Raw genomic sequence first — 22,695 nt, 5'->3', positions numbered from 1 at the left:
AACCTCACCCTGCATGTGCATATATACCATATACACGTACAAATATACATATTAGTTACTTCTCCATTGCTATGATAAAACAACATGGCCAAGGCAATTTATAGAAGGAAGGGTTCTGGGGAATAGGAAGATTCAGTTCAAGAGGGATAGGAGTCTTCTTATTGCGGTCATGGTGGGGAGCATGGCAGCAAGCAGGCAGGCACTAGAGCAGCAGCTGAGAGCTCACGTCTTGATCTGTAAGCAGGAAACAGAGAGAGCTAATTCAGAAGAGCAAGAGTCTTTTGAAACCTCAGTCAGTCTGCCTGCCTTGACACTTCTTCCAGTAAGGCATACCTTCTATTCACCCACTAAATAGCTTCCAACTGGAGAACAGGTATTTAAACATATAAGCCTACAGGGGACCATTTTCTTTTTTTTTTTTTTTTTTTGGTTCTTTTTTTTAGGAGCTGGGGATCGAACCCAGGGCCTTGGCGCTTCCTAGGCAAGCGCTCTACCACTGAGCTAAATCCCCCAACCCCAAGGGACCATTCTTATTGAACCTAGCACAGGGTGTTTTCCTACAGTGTGCTTTATGTAGCCAAGGCTGGCCTCAAAGTTGCTGTATAGTCAAGGATAACATTGAACTCTCGATCCTCCATCATCACTTCCCTGGTGCTGGGGTTGCTGATAGGTACCTGCTTGTGCCATACTGGGGAATGGAACCTGGAGTTTTGAGCATGCTAGGCAGGCACTCAGTCAGCTGAATTACAGCCCTAGCCCCTCGCTGCTTTTTAAGTTTCTCTCTACCTCAAGTTTCCATCTAAACTGAGGTAAAGCTCTTGATGTGATTTCATTATGCAGAATGTTAGACATGTTGTTCTCTCTCTCTCTCTCTCTCTCTCTCTCTCTCTCCTTATATATATGCTCTTTTATTCTTTTAAAAATTTTTGTACAGTTAAAAGGTATGTAAGTTTAATAAAGAAAGACAGGGGTTGGGGATTTAGCTCAGCCAGTGGCGCAAGGCCCCTGGTTCGGTCCCCAGCTCCAAAAAAAAAAAAAAAAGGTTAAGTTTAATAAAGACAAAATAACAATAAGTGCCTGTTTTGCTTTCCTGCATGTATGTCCGAAAATACACCACATTAGGGGCTTAGTAGTTCCTGAGGTCAGAAAGGCATCAGATTTTCTAACACTAGAATTCGAGGGTTGTTAACTGCCATGTGGGTGCTGGAAATTGTAACAGGCTCTTCTGCAAGTATAACAAGTACTCCTAACTGCTGCGTCATTTCTCCAACCTCAAATCCTCTGTTTTATACGTACAAGTTGTATCTCATCTGTCAATATATAAAATATATGTAAAATAGCCAGTGAAATTCTTTTAGCATTTCTATTGTGTTTTGTTGTTGTTGTTCTTCGTTTTTGTTTCTTTTTTTAAAAAAAAGATTTATTTATTTTACATACACTGTTGCTGTCTTCAGACACACCAGAAGAGGGCGTCAGACCCCATTACAGATGGTTGTGAGCCACCATGCAGTTGCTGGGAACTGAACTCAGGACCTCTGGAAGAGCAGTCAGTGCTCTTAACCATCGAGCCATCTCTCCAGCCCTCATTTCTGTTTCTTGAGACAGGGTTTCTCTGTGAAGCCCTGACCATCTTGAAACTTGCTCTGTAGACCAGGCCAGCCTCAAACTCTCCCTACCTCTGTCTCCCAAGTGCTGGGATTAAAGTCTTACACCACCATCACCTGGCCATTTCTACTGTCTTTATCTTTTCACGCTTTTGCATATGTATATATTATATGTTGAATGTGATATTCTTATCCTCAAGCGAGCCTTGAGTTTGTTATATAGCTGAGGCTGGCTTTGAACTCCTTATCCTTCTGCCTACATTTCCCATGTGTTAGGATTACAGGTATGCATTTCTACTTCATAACACCATGTCTTTTTATGCCCTACTCATATGGAACTTTCTGAAGTTCCTTGAGCACTTAGCCATTTCCTGCTTATCCTTTTCATCCTGGCCTGCTGGTACATTGCTGCCTTCTCCTTTTGCATCTCCTGGATCACATGTATCAGCATCTGGGTCAGCATCTGGAATACCCATTGCTGTCTCTTTATAGGAGGGAGTTGGTTGGCTGCAGTGACTGTGGAGATAGCTGCAAAAGCATCTGTATGGCAACAGGGCTCATCTTTCCTTTTCAAGATTTATTTTTACTTTATGTGCCTGAATATTGGGCCCCTGTATGTGTCTGTGCAGCACATGCATGCAGTGTCCTTGGAGGCCAATGAGGGCATTAGATGTTGGATCTTTTGGAATTGGAGTTACAGATATTTTGTGAGCTGCCATGCTGGTGCTGATAGCTTCCTGGGTCCTGCAAGAGCAACAAATGCTCCCAACTTCTGAGCCACTTCACTGACCCTCTGCCTTCTTGAGGTTCCTACTTGGTTTTGTTTCATTTCACCTTCTTCCCTGCTTTCTGTCACTTATATCTGCCCACAACATGGCTGCCAGCTTCTGCTGCTGTGAAATCTTAGCACAAGGACACTTCCTCTCAAGTTGGGGGTATTGTTAGACATGCTCTGAAAGACTCAAGGTCTTTGAAACAGCCCTGCAGCCTACATAGGAGCCTTGGTTCAAGAATATCTAAAGTAGATGGCATATTTCTTGTCTGCCCTCCAGATGCTTCTTGTTCACCTGGACCTTAGGTAGTTGCTTTAAAGTTTTTTTAAGTTTATTATATATATATATATATATATATATATATATATATTGTTATCTTCAGACATGCCAGAAGAAGGCATCAGATCTCATTACAGATGGTCGTAAGCCACCATGTGGTTGCTGGGATTTGAACTCAGGACCTCTGGAAGAGCAGTCAGTGCTCTTAAACACTGAGCCATCTCTCCAGCCCTCCTTTAAAGTTTTAAGCCCTGTTACTTGCTGCACTTTCGGGAACTATTCTAGGTGTCAAGAGGATTGCAGGGAACAAATTAGGAAGTCTTCCACTCTTGAGGTTTGCATTCTAAGAGACTGCAGGGAAACACCTAAATGCAAAGTGTTTCTAGATGCAAAACATGATCATGTGTTTCTCTTAATAGGAATTTGCCTTGGGATGCAACTGGCAGTGATTGAGTTTGCAAGAAACTGCCTGAACTTGAAAGGTGAGTCCAAGGTTTGCTAAGCACCATTTATTTAAAAACAAGAATGTATCAGGAATATTGGTAAATCACTAAACTTTTTTTTTTTGTCCTTAGACGCTAATTCTACAGAATTTGATCCAAACACTCCAGTCCCATTGGTAAGTGGCTTGGTCATTTTTCTGGGTCTAATTATTGTATTCTGTTTCAGTTCTTGCCTAAATCCCTAAGGGGTAACTATTGTTTTCTTCTAACAGTGCTAGAACTTTGAAAATTATGTATGAACTTATTATTACCCATTAGTTTTGCTTCAAACTGCTTTTTTTCTCACTAGTCTATCTTGCCAGCTGTGCTTTGAAGAAACACAGTCCAGCCTGATTTGTCTTTGCAATAGCTTTCAAGCTTAATGTTTAGGAAAAAGATTAAATTGACTTGACAACAATTTATAACAGCTAATATAAATAAATGAGCTGTCCCGTCTCTAGACTTGTCCCCAGTCTGACTATTTTCCACTTTGGTGGCCATCTATCTTTCTAAAACAAAAGTAACAACCATTGGGATTCTGGTCCTCATTTGTCAAGATAGTCATGGGGCTAGAGAGATGGCCCAGTGGCTAAGAGTGCTTGCAATTCTTCCCGAGGACCCAAGTTTGATTCCCAGCACCCACATTAGGCATCTCATAGCCACCTATAACTCCAGTTCTAGGGATCTGACACTTTCTTCTGGGCTTTGTCGCATACATGTATGTGTGCACACAAATAAAAAAGAAATGGTTTTGGCTTCATTTCTTTATGATAGGATCTCATTCTGTAGTCCTGGTTGCTTGGAACTTGATATGCAGACCTGTCTGGCCTTGAACTCCGAGATCTCTGCCTTTGTCTTTCAAGTGCTGGGAATAAAGGCAGGCACCACCATAAGTGTTAAAAAAAATCAGGAGCCTTGGCTGGTCCATGAAGGCTCTCCTTCCATTTTATTGCATGCTACCTCATTTGTTTGTCCCATGTCATTCCAGTTCCTCCCACACTTAAGAGTTTCAAATTTGGACAAGTGAAGTAGTACTTTTCAGGGTTTATTTTATGAATATTCCCAATTTTTAGATGTCCCTCTTACGGTCTTCCCTCTGGGACCTCAACAAAAACAATGAAGAGTTGAACCAGTTATTTTAGGAAGGCTGTATTTCTGGACCTTTGCTTTCTTGCCACACTCATTAACAGAGCTTGCCTTTTATGCTCGGTATTGGCCTTTGGGTTGCATGGTCATCAGCTGCCTGATCTGTGTATATCCAGCTACATCCCTGCTGCCAAACACACCTAATAATATCTAGGGGCCTTCATATAGTGGTTATACTCTTCTTTGTTGTTTTTTAAAAATATTTATTTGTGTGTGTGTGTGTGTGTGTGTGTGTGTGTGTGTGTGTGTATGTGTACCATATGGACTATTTGCAGTTGTTGGTTTTCTTCTGTTACTCTCTGTTCTGGGGAACAAACTCAGGTTGTCAGGCTTGTGTGACAGGCATTTTTAATCTACTGAGCTGCCTCATAGGCCCTTGTTTTGTTTTAGATGTGTTCTCCCCCTCTCCTAGAGTTAGCTAGAACTCACTATGTAGTCCAGACTGGTCTCAGACTCACAGCAGTTCTCTAACCATAGCCTCTCAAGTTGGGGGTCCCAGGTAAGAGCTGCCATGCTCGTTCTCTCTGTGTGGCTTTTAAAAGACTTAGATTTTATTTATTTGGTTTGTTTGTGTGTGCACTCACACATGTGTGTAGGTGCATGTGCCACAGCATGCCTGTGTGTGGGGGTCAGAGGACAACTTGCAGGAATTGCTTCTTCTACGATGTGGAAACCAGGGATCAAACCCAGGCTGTTAAGCTTGAGTGCTTTTACCTGCTGAGCCATCTTGCCTGTCTTGATTATGTTGTTCTTAACATCTTACAGATTTGGCTACTTGAAATGTCTCATTCAGTGTGCTTTAGCATTTTTTACAGCTCTCTGTCACTAGCGTGGCAATCAATTTTGGGTCACTTCATTACTTCCAAAAGAAAATCCAAGGCTCGGGATGCAGCTCAGTTGGTAGAATGGTTGTTTGGTGTATACAAGCCCCTGGGCTCCATCTCCAGCAGTGGGTAACCTAGGCCTCCTGTGCATGTGTGTAAGCTCGGCGCTCAGGAAGAGGAGAGGAGGCAGGATGATGAGACGTTCAAGGTCCTCCTCAGCTGTGTGGTTAGATCAAAGCCAACCTCAGCTACACGAGACCCTGTCTCAAGAAATAGGAAGGAAAGCCCATGCTTTAGCAGACATCATCATCCCTAATCCCTTTCTAGGTGACTGTTGATCTACTTTCTCTGTCCAGATTTGCCTACTGTAGTTAATTCGTATAAATGGAACCCTCTACTATGTGACCTTTTGTGACTGTTTTCTTTCATTTGGTCTCTGTCTCTGTCTCTCTGTGTCTCTGTCTCTCTCTGTGTCTCTGTGTCTCTCTCTCTGTCTGTGTCTCTGTCTGTGTCTGTGTCTCTGTGTCTCTGTCTCTCTCTCTGTCTCTCTCTCTCTCTCTCTCTCTCTCTCTGTCTCTCTCTCTGTCTCTCTCTGTCTCTCTCTCTCTCTGTCTCTCTCTGTCTCTCTCTGTCTCTCTCTCTCTCTGTCTCTCTCTCTGTTTCTCTATATAGCCCTGGCTGTCCTGAAACTTACTTTGTAGACCAGACTGGCCTCCAATTCAGAGATCTGCCTGCCTCTGCCTCCAAGTGCTGGGACTAAAGGCATGTGCCACCACTCCCTGACTGGCATAACACTTTCAATGTGTATGTTGTAGCGTTGCTCACTAATTCATTTCTTTTTTGTTTTTCTGGAGCTGGGGACCGAACCCAGGGCCTTGACCTTGCTAGGCAAGCCCTCTACCACTGAGCTAAATCCCCAACCCCACTAACTCATTTCTTATTATGGTTAATTACTGTTCTCTCATGAGGGCATGTCCTTTTTTCCATCTATTCCTCTACTGATGGACATTTTGGTTGTTTCTACTTTTTCTCTATTGTGAATAAATGTTTCTGTGAACATTCATGTATGGGTATTTTTTTTTATTTATTTTTTGGTATAGACATGTTTTCATTTCACCTAGGAGTGGAATTCCTGGGTCATGTGATAACTATTCTTAGTCTAGTGAAGAACCACTAGACTGTTTGCCAAAGGGACAACAACATACACAACAAAATTCTGTGAGCGAGGGTCTCAGTTTCTGTATTCTCTGGAGTGCTAGTTACTTTTGTGTCTGTCCTCACAGCAAGCCCAGTGGAAGTGAAGTAGCACCTCTTCTGGGCTTTGAGTTGCACCTCACCCTGCCCCATAGCTAATAATTGTTGGATATCTTTCATGCGTGTAATGGCTACTTTTGTTCTTTCTTTGGAAAAATGTCTATTCACCTTCCTGGTCCATTTTAGTTTGGTTGTTTGTAATACTACCATTCAGTTGTAAGAGTTCTCTGTATATTATAGATGTAAATTTCTTTTTACTGACATTTTAGGCTAGATGATTTTTAATTTATTATTATTATTATTATTATTATTATTATTTTGTCATGTGTGAGGTGCTAGATGTCATTAGTTCTATCTTCAATTATGGCACTAAAATTTCCTCCAGATATTAGCAAATGTTCCTTGGAGGGAGGGCAGGGGTAGAAGTGTCTCCATTAAGAATAACTGACTTTGGGCTTAAACAAAGGCTCAGCAGTTAAGAATGCGTGCTGCAGGCTGGGTGTAGTGGCACATGCTTTTATCTCAGCTCTTGGGAGACAGAGGCAGGTGGATCTCTGTGACTTGAGGCTAGCCTGATCTACACAGTGAGCTCCAGAACAACCAGGATCCTGTTTCAAAAACAAATGTGTACTGGTCTTGCAGAGGGCCTTAAGTTTGGATCTCAGCAGCCCCAGCAGGCAGCTCAGAACCACCTCTAACTCCAGCTCCAGATTTTCCAACATCTCTGACCTGCTCTCATGCACATACCAATACACACAGACATAATTAAATCAAAGTCACTGGTTTAGAGGAATCTAGTTCTATCTTACTCCTTTATACTCCTTACTTTTCTCATCTCTCTGATGTGATTAATCCCCACTGTAGCAGCTTATGGGAAGAGTGTTGGTTTGTTTGTTTTTAAAATTAAGACCGGGTCTCATGTAAGTAAGGATTCTGATTCTTTGGCTGTTACTTCCCAAGTGCTGGGATTCCAGGTATGTATCCCCCACTTCTCCTTTATGTAGTATTGGGGAATGAAACCCCAGGGCTTTGTGAATGCTAGGAAAGCACACGACAGAGTTAGCTACTTCTGAATGGTTTAATTTGCCTCACAGTTTGAGGATATATATATATATATATATATATATATATATATTCACAATAGAGAAGACATGTGGGTGGGACTGATTCTTCTCCATGCTGGTGGGAGCATGAGGTACTTTGTCTTATGCTGTAGGCTGACAATAACAAGTGCCAAGCAGAGCTGGTCTATTAACCCTCATTCCATATTAAACAGTCCAGCATCCATCTGCCAACTAAACCCCTTGTCCAAAAGTCTCCTCAGCTTTCCTAAATAGCACTGTAGCTGGGAACAAACATTCAAACACATAAACAACAGGGACCTGTGCTGTGCATTTCATACTTGAATCATAACACTCCTCCTCTATAGCAACTATTTGTTCTTTTATTTCCCTTTGTTCATTCCATTAACAATGACATTCCATTTAAGTGTATGTCCGTGTATATGTGTCCCAGTTCATGGGCATGCTGTAGTAGAGACAACTTTGATGGGATTTGGTTCTCTCCTTCCACCATCCAAGTCTCGGGGGTCAGAATTCTGATCATTAGCTTGGTGGCAAGCATCCTTATCCACCAGGCCATCTTTTTAGCCCCAGCTTTCCATTTTAAACAATATAAGTAAGGTCTGGAGAGATGATTCAGCAGTTAAGAGCACCTGTTCTTGCAGAGGACCTGGGTTCAGTTCCCCGCACTTCCACAGCAGCTCACAAACACCTACAGGTCCAGTTTCAGGGGATCTGACCTCTCCTCTGGCCTTTGTGCACACTGTATAGACATAGTACACTTATATACATGCAGGCAAAAGACTCATATACATAGATAAAAATAAATCTTAGAATTAATTAAAAATATAAACAAATATGCCTGTTCATCTGTAACTTCTCTTCTTTTAAGATACATCATACTATATTTTTCTCATTTTTTTCCTGATTTTTTTTCTTAACTTGAGGCATTATGTGTTGGAGATCACCTCGTGGAAGGATATAGAAATATTCATGCTGTTTTATAGCTTTCAGTTCAAACCATAATAAACCATTACTTCCCGACCAGATGGTACTTTGAAGCCTCGTGCTCAGAAGGTCTCATATCAGCAAAAAATTCCTTAGGAGGCTTTAATAGAAGTGTATTTCCTGAGTAATGGCCGCAGTGAGTGGCTCTGCCAGGAAAACGATGGCTTTTCTTTTTCAGGTGCTACTTAGGGATAAGAAGGGATTTTACCAGTAGGTGCCGCTATTAGATAGCTTTGTCGAGGTTAAGTCTCGGCTGACGGCTTTTTAACTCCGTATGTGTGTAGACATTAAAGAATAATTGACGCCTTATTAGGATAAAAAGTTAAGGTATAGAAAAGGTATAAAGGGATTGCATTAGTCTCATTTTGCTTTACTTGTCTTCCACAGAGGCAACTACCTTTGTTTTGTGCTATTATTAGTTCAGGGACGCATGCTCTCTCTCTCTCTCTCTCTCTCTCTCTCTCTCTCTGTGTGTGTGTGTGTGTGTGTGTGTGTGTGTGTGTGTGTGTGTGTGTGTGTGTGTGTGTGTGTGTACTAACAACTGGGCCACACTCACAGCTGCTTTAGCTAGCATCCTTGAGACACTGTTCCTACCTTATACTGATCACGGTTGTACCGATCACCTATCATTGTGTAAGGACCTTTTATGGCTTGCCTAGCTGTGTGCACTGTGCGCATGAGGGGATTTATTGCATGCATTGTATTGTGTTCGTAGTCTTGTATTTAGGTTGTGTGCTTTATTTTTGTAACCGGAAGTCACTCTACATTTTGACCTCCATGTACCAATATGTTCTGCATCCACACATAAGCACATCTGTGGGATGAATCCATAGAAAGGAAATTGCTAAGTCAGAGGATGTGTGCATTTTACATTTCAATGACTCCTATACACATAAGTGAGATGAGAACAATAAAACCTAATTGCTATTGAATGTCTTTATGTGCTGAGATCACTTTGCCGGAGAAAAATAGCCTTAAGAACCAGCAGTTGTGCTGATGGCTGAAAAGTCTTATTAAAGGGAGATGGAATCATAATACAGCCCAAACCACAGTGCCTGAGGAGTGACTTTACTTGGGTAGATAGCAATTACTTAGTGGGCATGGTCATTCTTGCTCTTCTAGCTAAAGAAAGCAAACATGTTGGAAACAAGGAGACTCTCTTATGAGCTGTTTGCTGCTACAATCTGTTTCATTTCTTTGGTTGTCATGATCTCCCTACCTACTTGGCATGCATGAAGAGTGATATGATTGCCTACAAAATCGCCACAGATATTACTATTCAGAATAGGTTCTTAACAGGCACAGGTAAAAGGAGAAATGGATTTTTCTGTAAGGGCTACAGTATATGCTGCATCCAAGGGTACCCAGAAAAGAGAGCAAAAATTCGTTATAAGCTATTTCAAACCTGATTTATCCACAAGACCTAATAGAACACTTTGTAGTGTTGCAGAATACTTCTGAATCTGTAGCAACTCTGGTCTCTTTTCTGCTTTAAAGTTGTCTCAGCTGCATTTAGAGGAGGCTTCTCAGGAACGTAGCTGACTTTAATTCTATGATCCATCTGAGGGCCAAGGTATCAGAGAGCTCCCTGATGGGCCGACAGTCAGGAAAAGGAGCTTTAGGTAAATTAAGGTACTTTTCACTCAAACATTTAAGATGGTTGACTTCTTGATTCTTTTTCCTCTACTAGACAAAGACTTGGTAGCCTTTTTGGTGGGACTCTCAAATCTCCTGGGAGAGGTTGGGTGGGGCTTGTGTAGTGGGAGCCAGTCAGCTTTCTTTTCTTTGTTTGCATTATCTGATCTCTGATTCTGAGGAAGAAAGGGAACCCCCAACATAAAAATTTCAGCTCTCCATACAAACTCAGGTTCTAGATTCAGGATCCCTTCTCCCACTGGAGGCTCTGCTTTTCCTGTTTCTTATTTTTAAGTCAGTGGAGAAGAAGAATCTTCCTGCAATCTAGCCATGATGGTATTGTTGGAATTACGCCTGTAATCCCAGCACTAAGAAGGCAGAGATAAGAGGATAGTGAGCTGGAGGCCTGTCAAGTATGTTCTAGGCTATCCTCCATCATATAGTGAGACCCTGCCTCAAAACAAAACAAGACAAAAAATAAAAATAAAACTGGAATAGTAATGGGATGGTATAGCAGAGAAAAGCACTTGCCACCAAGCATGATGATCTGTTTGATGCCTAGAAGCCACATAGTGGAAGGAGAGGACAGATTCTCGAAGGATGCTCTTTGATGTCCATCCTCACTGTAGCACATGCATCCATGCACACAAAATACATAAAACATAATAAAACATTATTAAGACCAAATGAAATGTGAATTCATGTAAAATATAACATGAAAGCAGAATGCATGTGCTGCCTTCAAAATATATTTGGACACTCAGATGGTGGTATTGGTGAAAGAAAGTAGGGAAGGGGTGGGAGAGATTGATCAGCACTGCTTCCTGTTCTTCTAGAGGGCCCAAATTTCATTCCCAGCACCCATTTTAGGCACCTCACAACTGTCTATTAACTCCAGCTCTAGGAGATCTAACTATATCTTCTGTCCTCTGTGGGCACCTGTACATGCCATACACACAGATGTACAGAAATACACATATTTTAAAAATCTAAAGAAAAATGGGAGATTAGAAGTGTTTTTCCTATACATCATTTTATTATTTTTATGTGTATGAGTGTCTTAACTGCATGTATGTCTGTGCACAGTGGGTATGCCTGGTACCCTGGTGGGCCAGAAGAGGGTATTAGATCCCCTGAAACTGGAGTTACAGATAATGGTAAGCAGCCAGGTGGGTGTTGGGAACTAAACCTGGATCCATTGCAAGAGCAGCAATTGTTCTTAACTTCTGAATCACCTGTCCAGCCGCAGGTTACAATTCTACTGCTGAATCACTCATGGGATGGCTAGAAATGTTTTAACAAGATGCAAATGGACATTCAAGGTTGTCGTATTTGATAATATTCTGATTGGAGTTCTTTATCATAGTTATGCCTTCAATTATCTCTTTCTAAACTAGGAAGTTTCAGAGTTAAAAATAATTTGACATCTGATTCATGAAATAGTTACAGTTAAAAGCTGGTTCCTGTGAAGGGTAATTTATGTTATGCATTAAACATAATGAATGCATTACATTTTTTTCTACCTTCAGTTGAAGCCCATTTGAGGTATTTCCTTTGACTTATTTTTCACCAACATTTGATGCTATGCAAATTAAGAGAAAAAAAAAGTAAAAACAAGAACAAGACTGCAACGAGTCAGCCAAACAATAATAAATCTCCCAAAAGACCACATCCCCGCACTTTGGAAATAGAGACAGGACGATCAGGAGTTTGAGGCTGGCTTGGACTATATGAGACTCTGTCTCAAACAGACAGACAGACAGACAGACAGACAGACAAGCATCCAGGGAATCTACTCCAGAGTAAACTTTTGGGCAACTTGTATTACTTGGGCATTTGATTTGCTTTTAGAACATGTACCTCACACTGGCACCACAGCGTCGGCCGTCAGCCCCATCATCCTACTTTCCTCCTCTTCATGATGGACTGTGCTCTCAAAAAAAAAAAAAGAAACCAAAAACCAATCCTTTTTCCTTAAGTTGCTTTTGTCAAGCATGTTGTTACAACAAGAAAAGTAGCTAACACACAGATCTCTCAAGTCCTCAGGAAGCCAGCAAGTGAAATTGTGTTGGTAGTTCATTTGCAATGCTGCATTTGGGACTCTAAAGTGGATAGCCCCAAACAGTGCCCTTTCCAAAGTATCTCCTCCCACCGACATTCAGTCATTTCTATTAAGAAAATCAAGTGGTTGAAATACTTATTTCTAAGGCATTTCCTACTGAGCTCAAGGTACAAAAGCCTGGTGAATACTTTAGCTTTAAAGCATTCATGGAGTCAGTCATTTATTGTTATTGTGGATTACTCTTAAAACTCACTAATGGGCACTCACTCCAAATTGTCCTGGCCTCTTTCAGAGAGCGGACTCTGTAAAGGGGTCAGGGATAGGGCAGAGGGAAAGATACCTTAGGCAGGGGCCATCATGACTGGAAGAAAAAAGGTTCCTTTTTTAAAAGAACACACAAAATTGTATTTAACAGCCAAACAAAGTGAGTTTTGGTGTACATATACATTATGAGATGATTAATAAAATCATGCTAGCATCCATTAGCCACGTAGTTCAGTGAGTTTGGTAAAAAATATTTGAGACCTACTCTCTTAACAAGTTTTAATTATTCTATAGTTGTTTGTATTTTGAGATGGGGGTCTTATGTATCTTTGGCTGGCCTTGAATTCAATATTCAGCTAAGGACGAACCTGAATTCCTGATCCTTCTGCCTCCATCTTTCAAGTGCTGAGATTGTAGTCGGGTGTGGCTGTGCTTGAATTCAATTACGTGTGTGTGTGTGTGTGTGTGTGTGTGTGTGTGTGAGAGAGAGAGAGAGAGAGAGAGAGAGAGAGAGAGAGAGAGAAGGGGTGGGGAGCATGTGTCTTGCTTTGGTGGAGTCTACAACCTAGTGAGTATCAGAATTTCATGGCTCAAACGGTCCTGGCAGTATTGATTGGGGGGTGGGTGTAGATGAACTTTGGTGACGTGGGAATCAGGTCAGCATAGGAAGAGAGGTCAAGAAGACCTTTCAGGTATACTCACCCCTCCCATTTTTTGAGATAAGGTCACTATGTACCGGTTCTGAATCTGCAACAATCCTTTTGCCTTGCCTCTTGAATGCTGGGATTACAGGTGTGAGTCACTCTGCCTTACTTCATTTTTATCCTTTTTGAAGGTCAAACTTGAAACAATTTTCCCATGCTAGTATATCTAGCAGTCATAGAAAATATCTGCTTTATCAAAGTCCTGTGTCTGCTATACCCTTGCAGTGTGCCTACCTCATCTTAAAGCATACCCATTTTACTTTGTCCTTCTTCCCTCCCTCCCTCCCTCCTCCCTCCCTCCCCACCCTCCCTCCTTCCTCCCTCCCTCCTTGCCTCCCTGCCTCCCTGCCTTCTTTTTTTTTGCAGTACTGGGGAAAGGAACATAGGCCATCATGTTTGTGAGGCAGGTTCTCTGCCACTGAGTTACAACCCTAGTTAGTCTGGACTCTTGGCACCATTTTTCTTCTTTCTGAATTTAGATCGGCTACTTAGTATAGTACACAAGAATTTTCATGACCCGAAGTCAGGATGTCCTCTTTATTCCTCATACCTGGCAAAGGCAAAGCATGTGCGATCCTGGAACAGTCTTGTACATTAGTCATGAAGTGTTTGCCTAGGGTTTGTTCTTTTCTTTCTCTGTCCCCTTTTATTATATGTGCATGCACCACTGTTTGCATATAGAGCCCAGAAGACAACTTCGTGGGGTTGATTCCCACTCCATCTTTATGTGGGGTTGGGGATTGAGCTAAGGTTGTTAGGCTTGTGTGGCAAGTGCGCTTGTCCACTGAACCATCTCGCTGGTTTTCTCAGGTTTAAATGTTCTTAAGTGTACACCCCTCTCAAGGCATCAGGGCACTACGTACAAGACCCAATGGAAGCGCTGCTTTCCCTATTCACCCTTTTCTTGCTTATCACAGACATATTTAGAACCCCAGTCTGGAAGTTAGTATCTTTCATAATTCTTTGACCATAGTAGCTGTTTGGTATATTTAGATTAATACATTATTTTTGGTGATTCTCAGGGTTGAACCCATAGTTTGGTCATGACAGGCAAACACTTTATGATGAACCATGTTCCATCCTTCTCTCCTCTTCTTTGAAACGGGGTCTCATGTGTACTGCCGGGCTGGTTCAAACTTGCTACATATCTGAGAATGATGACCTCTTGGTCCTCCTTTCTCTACTTCCCAAGTGCTCAGATCACAGGCACGAGCCACCATGGTCATCTTTTGCTTTAGATATTTGGAGCTGAAATAGCATGTTTCCTCTGCGCGGGGCTAATTGACATCTAGGACATAGGCTAAAGTAGGAGCTCTCCTGGCCTAGGCACATAAATAATAAACTTGGAACCACAGACAGCTGTTGCCTTGAAGTTGTGATGATTCCTATTGTCAACTTGGCAGGATTTGAAATCAGGTAGAGGCCAATCACCAGGCAACAGCAGTGAGGGATTATTTAGCTGTTGATAGATAATGTCTGTGAAAGATTGGTTATCTAGAGTAGGTTAATTAAAGATGGAAGACCCACCTTGTGGATGGCACCATTCCACAGGCTGCGGTTTCAGACTGAATAAAGCGGAGAAAGCAAGCTGAATAATGACCTGCATAGCTCTCGGCTTCCTGATTGCGAACTACTGCCTCAAATTCTAGCTTCTAGGATTTCCTTTCAGTGATGGGCCATACTTTTGAATTGTGAACCAGAAAAAACCCTTAAGTTGAATTGTTGGGGTATTCTGTCACAGCATGAAGAAAAGTAGGACAGGAACAAAGCTGTCAAAATCTTAAACAAATACTGGAACTTTTGTTTGAGACAGGGTTTCTCTGTATATCCTTGGCTGTCCTGGAACTTGCTTTGTACACCAAGGCTGGCCTCGAACTCAGCAATCCAAATACCTCCTCTGCCTCTGGAGTGCTGAATTATGCATTGGAGCATAATTTAGCTGGTGTGGTGGTGCATATCAATAATCCTAGAACTGGGTAAAAGGATTTATGCCAAGTTTGAGAGTAGCCCGATCTACATAATGAGCTACAGGACAGTCAAGGCTCCTGAGTTAGACTGTGTCAGGATCATGACTGATAATTGCTTATCCCAGGAACGAAATCTAGTAGCACAGCATACTGAACAAAAGAGAGAAATCTCATCTCATAGTCTATGCTTAGTAGACTGTCTACAGTGTCCATACCTGGTGCTCACAATCTCAGAAACAAACCATGGAGAACCTGTACTTCCGAAGCAAAGAAAAGAATGCCATTTACAAACCACTAGCCTATAAGAAACTTGATGGTGAAATCAGATTCACAGTATCAGGGCTGTGGGTGGGGCTCAGTGGTGCAAGTGTCTCTCCTACCACATGAAATGCTTAGTGTTCTGTCCTCCAGATACATAAATACTCTACATGGCTGTGATAAAACACCATTACCAAAAGCAATGGGTGGAGGTGGGTTTGGGATGATGGGGTTATTTCAACTAGTCTATCATCCAGGGAAGTTAGGGCAGGAACTCAAGGTAGGAACTGGAGGCAGGAACTGAAGCAGAGGTTGCAGAAGTGAATTGCCCCTTACTGGCTTGTTCCCCATGGCTTGCTTAGCCTGCTTTTTTATACAACTCAGGACCTGCCTAGGCATAGCCACTCACAATTGTCTGGGCCCTCCAACATCAACAACTACATAAGAAAATGTTCCGTAGGTGTGTAGTGCAGACATTTTCTCAATTGGGTTTTCTGCTCCCAAATTATTTGTGTCAAGTTGACATTAAACTAGCTAGCACAACAAGTTGACATTAAACTAGCTAGCACAACTATATACCCAGAAATTCTGCTCTAGTTCTTGATGGAAGGATTAGAAGTCACTTTTTCTTTTTTGAGCTGGGGACCGAACCCAGGGCCTTGTGCTTGCTAGGCAAGCGCTCTAACACTGAGCTAAATCCCCAACCCCAGAAGTCACTTTTTTTTAAGATTTATTTTTTATACATAAGTATATCAGACACACCAGCAGAGGACATCAGATCTCATTACAAATGGTTGTGAGACACCATATGGTTGTCGGGATTTGAACTCAGGACCTTTGGAAGAGCAGTCAGTGCTCTTAACTGCTGAGCCATCTCTCCAGCCTGTCACCTTTCTTTATGCTTAATTTTTTATGCTTGAATCTCATGCTTTTATGCTTGCATGTTTGTTTGTTTGCTTATTGGCTTTTCAAGCCAGGGTTTTTCTGTGTAGTCCTTGCTCTCTTGGAACTTGGTCTATAAACCAGGGTGGCCTCAAATTAACAGATCCTCATGCCTCTTCCTAGTACTCCACACTTAAGGATGCGCTTTCTTTGTCTCTGTCTCTTTTTCTCTCTTTGTCTGTCTCTCTGTCTCTCTGTCTCTCTGTCCTCTCTCTCTCTCTCTCTCTCTCTCTCTCTCTGTTTTTTTTTTTTGGAACTGGGTTTCTCTGTTTAGTTCTTGCTGTCCTGGAACTTGTTCTGTAGACCAGGCTGGCCTCAAACTCAGAGATCCCCTGCCTCTGCCTCCCAAGTGCTGGGGTTAAAGGTATGCACCACCCCAGCCTGGTTGCTTAATTAATTTTTTGTTTGGCTTTTGGGACAGAGTATCATATACCTAGGCTGGCCTCTAACTTGCCTATGTAGCCAAGGATGACCTTGGACTCCTGATGCTCTGGCTCCAATCTTTCAAATTTGAGATGAGAGATGATGAGGGCGTCTTTTTTTTTTTTTTTTGACTTTGTTTGCTTTCTTTTTTTTCTTTTTTCTTCTGCTTCATTTTTTCTCTCAGTCAATCAGCCCATTTACCAGTCAATGTACCTACCCACCTACTTTGCTGTCTATCTTCATTTTGCATTGATGTGTGTGTGGGAGGCAGGAGTCAGTTCCCTCCTTCTACCCACAGTATCCTGGACTGTTGAAGTCATCTTATCAGGCTTGGCAGCAAGTGTTTCCTCTTGCTGCTTAACTTCTTGAATACACAACACAGCTCTCAATGATGTCTGATTATTGGGGAAACTTCCGTAACCACATTCTTTCCCCCGAAATCATAAGTATACTCTCAAGGTTAAGATAGTTTGTTTTCTGACTGTTAGAAGGAGGGAGGGCAGAGGGGCTTACTACGAAGATCAGTTCAGCAATTAAAATCATTCTCTTGTATTTGGGAGTATAGTTTTTAAACCTTATTTTGTGTGCATCTGTGTGTATACCCCCACAGGTATCCCAGGACATTGGTGAAAACAGCAGGATTCTTGTGGAAGTTAGTTTTCTCTATGTGAGTCCTGGGGTCAAACTCAGGCATCAGATTTAATAGCCTTTGACTCAAGTTGAGCCCTCCCATCAGCCCCTTTGTCCCCTTCTTTTTTGTACCCAAGTGAAGTGGCTCTCTTTATCCCTGCCCCTGTCTTGCCCAGTCCTCCTAATGTGTAGTTGTTGTTCTTGGTTATTTTTTTCTTTTATTTGTGGCTAATACCTGACAGGGAGCAACATTACGTCTATATGGTGCTTTACAGTTTGAGGGGGACATTCCATCCTGTCAGGAAGGCATGAAAGTGAGCAGAAGGTATGGAAGTATGAGCAGAAGGCATCCTAGTCAATTGCTCTCTCAAGGAAGCAGGCGACGCATGTTAACTTCTAGTGTGCTATGTTTTTTGTTTTTTTGTTTTGTTCTCTGTGTTTTCAGTTGACCTCTAGATCCTCCCCCTTCACCTTTTTTAACTGCTGGGATTTAATGTGTGCACCATCAGCTGAGATTGGATATTTTAACACATATCCAAGCATATTTGAATATATTTCCCCTTGTCCTCTCCAAGTCATTAAGACCTACTCATTTTGTGTCTGGTGCTTTGTGGCCACCCATGCTGTGTGCTGCTAACAGATCTTTATACAAATTTGGGTTTCCAGGGTAAAGACACTTGCCACTAAACTCCCCAGAGATGAGCTTGTCCCTGTCTAGCTTGTGTCTTCCTATCTAGTCTCTGCACAAACTAGGTGTGGGTTTTCACTGGTCACCTCATGGCTACTAGGATATGACGAGCCTAAAGTGACGGACATAGCCAATTTAAACTTGTGAGTGCACATGCCTACATTCTCAGACATGCTGTGGGGGCCAGGGGAAGACAGGTGTCTGCCAAGTAGGCTAGGCGCTGGCTGGCCAGTGAGTCCCAGGAGATTTACGTCTGCCTCCCCAGCATTTCCAACTCCTTGATAGAATTTTTATATTCTTTGGCACCATTGTAGAAGTATCCTGGACTCGTTTTCCTCTAATTTTTGTGTTTATTATTTTAAAATTTTGTTTTTACTTTGTTTTCTGTCTATGGATGTTTTGCCTGCATGTATATGTCTCTGTTCACTACTGTGTGTCTAGTGCCCAAAGATTCCAGCAGATTCTCTACGATTGGAGTTGCGGGCTGTTAGGAGCCTCCATGTGGGTGCTGGGAATTCAAACCCAGTTGTCTGGAAGGACAGCCAGTGCTCTTAACTGCTGAACAATCTCTCTAACTTTTTTTTTTTTTAATTATATATATATGTGTGTGTGTGTGTGTGTGTGTGTGTGTTTGTGCCTTATGAGAAAACTTCTAGAACTGGGTTTGACCTTGAACTCAATCCTCCTGCCTCCACCTATCTAATGCTGAGAAGACAAGCATGAGCCACCATACCTGGCAATATACCTTTAAAATATTTTACTTTTAAAATAAAAAAAATTCTTCGATGGCTTTATGCATGCATATGATAATTTTTAGTCTTTTTCATTCCCTTTTTTTTCTCCCGATGAAATTTATCCTCTTTCCAATAAGCCCCCTTCTTACTCTCATGCCATATTTTGGTGTGTACGACTTACTGAGTTTAATTAGGGTCTGATGACTTGTCTTTTTAATCTTGAAAGTAGATGAAACAGCCAAGAAAATGGCCAGGAAAGCAAGGCATTTCTTGCACCAAGTCTGACCACCAGGAGTTTTACCCCATCCATGGTAGGAGAGAGAACCTTCTTCTAAGTGTTTTCTGACTCCACACATGTATACTAGAGGAGCTGCTGCATGTGCCTTGCTCATGCAGCATGTGTGCAATATATACACCACATAAATAAATGAATGAAACAAAGGAAATTTCAGGCAAATCAAATAGGCACATCAGACTAAGGTTCCTCTGAAATGTAAGTAATCAACAGTCAGTACTTCACAAGAGAGACATGTCTCAGAATTTGCTTTATTAACAGTATCTTGCTCTCACAGCTAGATCTTTGGGGTTGGATAGGATTCAATCAGTAGGTGGTGTCGGAGCTCCTTCTTCTGGCTTCACTGTGATAACTTTTTGAAGAAAACTTCGAATTCTTCATAGCTAACTTCTCCATCGCCGTTCTTATCCAGCTCTTTAAAGAGATTGTCTAGAGTACTTGAAGCCTGCTTCCAGACAAAAAGAATGGGGTAGAGGAAGGAAGAAAATTTAGATAGGATACTGCAGCACATCTCTGAAGTTAGAGGCACTGGCTTTTCCTTCCCAGAAGGCGGCAGCCTTGGTTTCAGTCACTGCCACTGACAATACAATGGTAGTGTGGTGGGACCAGCTTCAGCTGGAACTGTGCCCCTATGTCCCATTACTGGGCTCTGCCTTTCTTTTCTTTTCCTTATCTTTGACACAGAGTCTCACTGTGTAGCCCTGGCTGACCTGAAATCCACTATGATCACATTCATCCTGAACTCAACAGAGGTCTGCCTGCCACTGACTCCAGAGTCCTGAGATTAGATGTATGCACTACAGTACTTTATAAAGTATTTACGAATACTTCCTTATGTGTGTGTGTGTGTGCCTGTGTGTGGGCATGTACATGGCAGTGCAGTTGCGCTCAGAGGCCATTAAATGGCATCATAGCCTCTGGAGCTACAGGTAGTTGTGAGTTACCTGACATGAGTGCGAGGATCTGAATCTGGGTCTTTTGGAAAGCACATCCTGTGTTCTTAACCACTGAGCCATCTCTCCACCCTGGTTCTTTACAAAATTTGAACACTATACAGCACATTTATTATTATTTAATAGTTATGATCTGCATTTTGATGGATTTTCTTTTTTTTTCTGGAGCTGGGGACCGAACCCAGGGCCTTGCGCTTGCTAGGCAAGCGCTCTACCACTGAGATAAATCCCTAACCCCGTTTTGATGGATTTTATGAGGCCTAAATATCTTTATCTTTAAAAACTTTCTTCAAACTGGACCTGGTAGCTCAAACCTGTAATCCCAACTACTTTGAAGGCTGAAGCAGGGGGATTACATTGAGTTGAGGTTAGCTTGGACTGCACAGTGAGTTTTAGGCCAGATTGGGCTACATAGACCCTGTTTCAAAAATGATAAAATTCTAACTGTTTATCAGGTAACCAGTTTTTAAAAGATTTATTTTTAAAAATTTAAAGAAAAATTTACGAGTATGTGTGTTTTGTATGCATATATGAATATGTGTGTCTGTTGCCCATAAAAGCCAGAAGAGGTCATTGGATTCCCTGAAATCAGAGTTACAGATGGTGTCAGCAGCCTGGGAACCAAATCTTTCCAAGCCTCGTCTTACCATTTTTATATGGACACTTCAGTAGTGTTAAGTATATATACTCTACTGTGCAATAAATGTCCACAAACATATCTGAGGTCTTGAGTTTAAGTCCCAGCAGCACACACATAATGTTATTTTGAATTATTAGAAAATTAGGAAACGTTTCTGTTCACATATGTAGCAGATGTGCAGCTTGCTCGAGCGGGCTATCCCAAAAGCTGTTGTTGTATGTAGGATATGTTCTTCTAGCTGGGCTGTCATGTCTGACCTCAGTGAGAGAGGAAGCGCCCAGCCTTGCAGAGACTTGAAGTGCTAGGATAGGGGGGATCCCCAGGGAGGGCTCCACCTGCTCAGAAGAGAAGGGGAGGGGGATGGGGAAGGATTGTGAGAGGAGGTGACCAAGATGGGACAGAGAGCAGAATGTAAGTGAATAAAAAAATTAAATAAAAAAGTTAGGGAAATAGGTTATGTTATATTTCAGCTGTGTGTGTGTGTGTGTGTGTGTGTGTGTGTGTGTGTGTGTACAAAACACAAAAGTTCCTTGGATTGTGGCTGTAGCTCAGTGACAGGATGCCTGTGCCTGTTTAGTCTTTGCTAGGCCCTGGATTCTCTGTGGCCTTGTCCCCACAGGGGTTCTAGAGGCAGCCCTCAGCCCTCCTCTACCCCCCTCTCCTAGTACCAGAGAGAGGCGGCTGCCATTGGCTGCCCAGGTGTACACTCACCTTCAGGAGGCTGGGGAACTCCGACTGAATGAGCAGCTTCAGCTCCTCCTTGGACAGCTGGTTTGGATCGCCTTCTTTGGCTGCATATTTTTGAAAAATGCTCTTCATTTCTTCGGGAGACTTCTTAGCGCTCATTTTGCTGTGCTGTAATTTGGGAAGAAAATAAGATTTACCACAAAAGCTGAAATGGAGCTCTTATACCAAGTGTTGGCAACAAGGGTTTCCTGATCCCCCTACCCTCTTGGGAAAGACAAGGGAGGAAATAAGGGAAAGGGAGAGGAGAAGAGACAGGTCGGAACAGCATTCCAGTGTATTTTAAAAGCAGTCAGGTTAGGGGCTGGGGAACACAGATGTTAGTAGAGTGCTTGCCTAGCCTATTGGAAGCCCTAGGTTCCACCCCCAGGCTCCCCACAAGCTAGAGAGGCAGGTTAAGATCACACTGACCTGCTTGCTGTCAGTGAGCGCTGCCAGAGTCAGACAGGAACAGGTGAGGTCTGATGAGGAGCCGAGGAGGAGCTCTTTTATAGTCTTCACAGACACCACCCTGATTATGAAATTTCCCTTTGTTTACTATTTAAGGGTAATGATTAATGGTTTCTGAGACCAAGCTTAAGACTCTCAATTAAGGTCAAGCTCCAATAGAGAGCTACTTCAACAATTGCTTAATGGTTCAGAGTCCCAAGGGTAAAACCTGGCTTTTCTTCTCCTTTAGCATATTTTCCCTTCAGTATAGAATTTTGACCTTGCGCACAGTCCACATTTCTAAAAGCAATGGAATTGCAGACTTAGGCTTGACAATAATTTTCCTACTCAGAAAAAAAAATGCGTCACAGAGGGATAGTGGCTTTTAAAAATACAAAATGGGGGTGGGTGCTGGAGAGATGGCTTAGCAGTTAAGAAGTACTCTTCCGGAGGAGCCAGCACCCACATGGCGGCTCACACTGTCTGGGACCCCAGTTCCAGGGCTTCTGACACCCTCACATGGACACACATGCAGGCAAAATGCCAATGTACATAAAATAAAAATTACATATTAAAAAATAAAGAATGATCAATCTAAGATCATTCCTAAAATATTTGCTTATTTTCCAGCCCTGACCTTTACTGATTTTAACAGAAATTGTCAATGGGAGTGTCTCTTGAGGATGTAGCTTTTTTTTTTTTTTTTACCACACTACAGGACATCACCTGTGGGCCCAGAAGACTACAGGCTGGTGTCCCTAGAGGGCCCAACACAGTCAATCCCAACCTCCAAGTAGGGAAGGGTGACAGGTTTCCTGGTGCTGTGCTGGTGTGCACAGTGGCAGGAAGGTCCCCTGACCTGGTAGAAAGCATTGTGGTTCCGAGCGCAGCTCTGC

At 42.3% G+C, this 22,695-nt stretch overlaps 2 protein-coding genes across 3 annotated transcripts in view; one reads left to right on the top strand and one right to left on the bottom strand.

Moving 5' to 3' along the window:
- Window positions 1-22,695, top strand: part of Ctps2 (CTP synthase 2) — a 117,849-nt gene that overhangs the window by 34,845 nt on the left and 60,309 nt on the right. Inside the window, 2 exon segments of the mRNA XM_032889667.1 lie at window positions 3,076-3,138; window positions 3,232-3,275. Of these exon segments, the coding sequence (XP_032745558.1) occupies window positions 3,076-3,138; window positions 3,232-3,275 (107 nt within the window).
- S100g (S100 calcium binding protein G) lies at window positions 19,263-21,871 on the bottom strand. Of its 2 annotated transcripts, none has more exons than XM_032889666.1 (3): window positions 21,782-21,871; window positions 21,338-21,481; window positions 19,263-19,478 (listed from the first exon to the last, which is right to left on the bottom strand). In XM_032889666.1, exons 2-3 carry the CDS (start codon window positions 21,470-21,472, stop codon window positions 19,374-19,376), a joined length of 240 nt encoding a protein of 79 aa, XP_032745557.1. In that variant the 5' UTR covers window positions 21,473-21,481; window positions 21,782-21,871; the 3' UTR covers window positions 19,263-19,373. The 2 variants fall into 2 exon arrangements, with proteins under 2 accessions (XP_032745557.1, XP_032745556.1); XM_032889665.1 differs by having other exon boundaries at window positions 19,265-19,481.

This window comes from Rattus rattus, chromosome X (assembly GCF_011064425.1).
Source record: "Rattus rattus isolate New Zealand chromosome X, Rrattus_CSIRO_v1, whole genome shotgun sequence".
Lineage (NCBI taxonomy): Eukaryota > Metazoa > Chordata > Mammalia > Rodentia > Muridae > Rattus > Rattus rattus.
This window is presented reverse-complemented; position numbering and strand designations above follow the sequence as displayed.

Excerpts from the sequence above, each read along its gene's own strand:
- S100g (XM_032889665.1), bottom strand. The coding sequence starts at position 21,472 with ATGAGCGCTAAGAAGTCTCCCGAAGAAATGAAGAGCATTTTTCAAAAA. Across the intron at positions 19,482-21,337 it reads AGTTCCCCAGCCTCCTGAAG|CAGGCTTCAAGTACTCTAGA; the intron begins GTGAGTGTACAC and ends TTTGTCTGGAAG.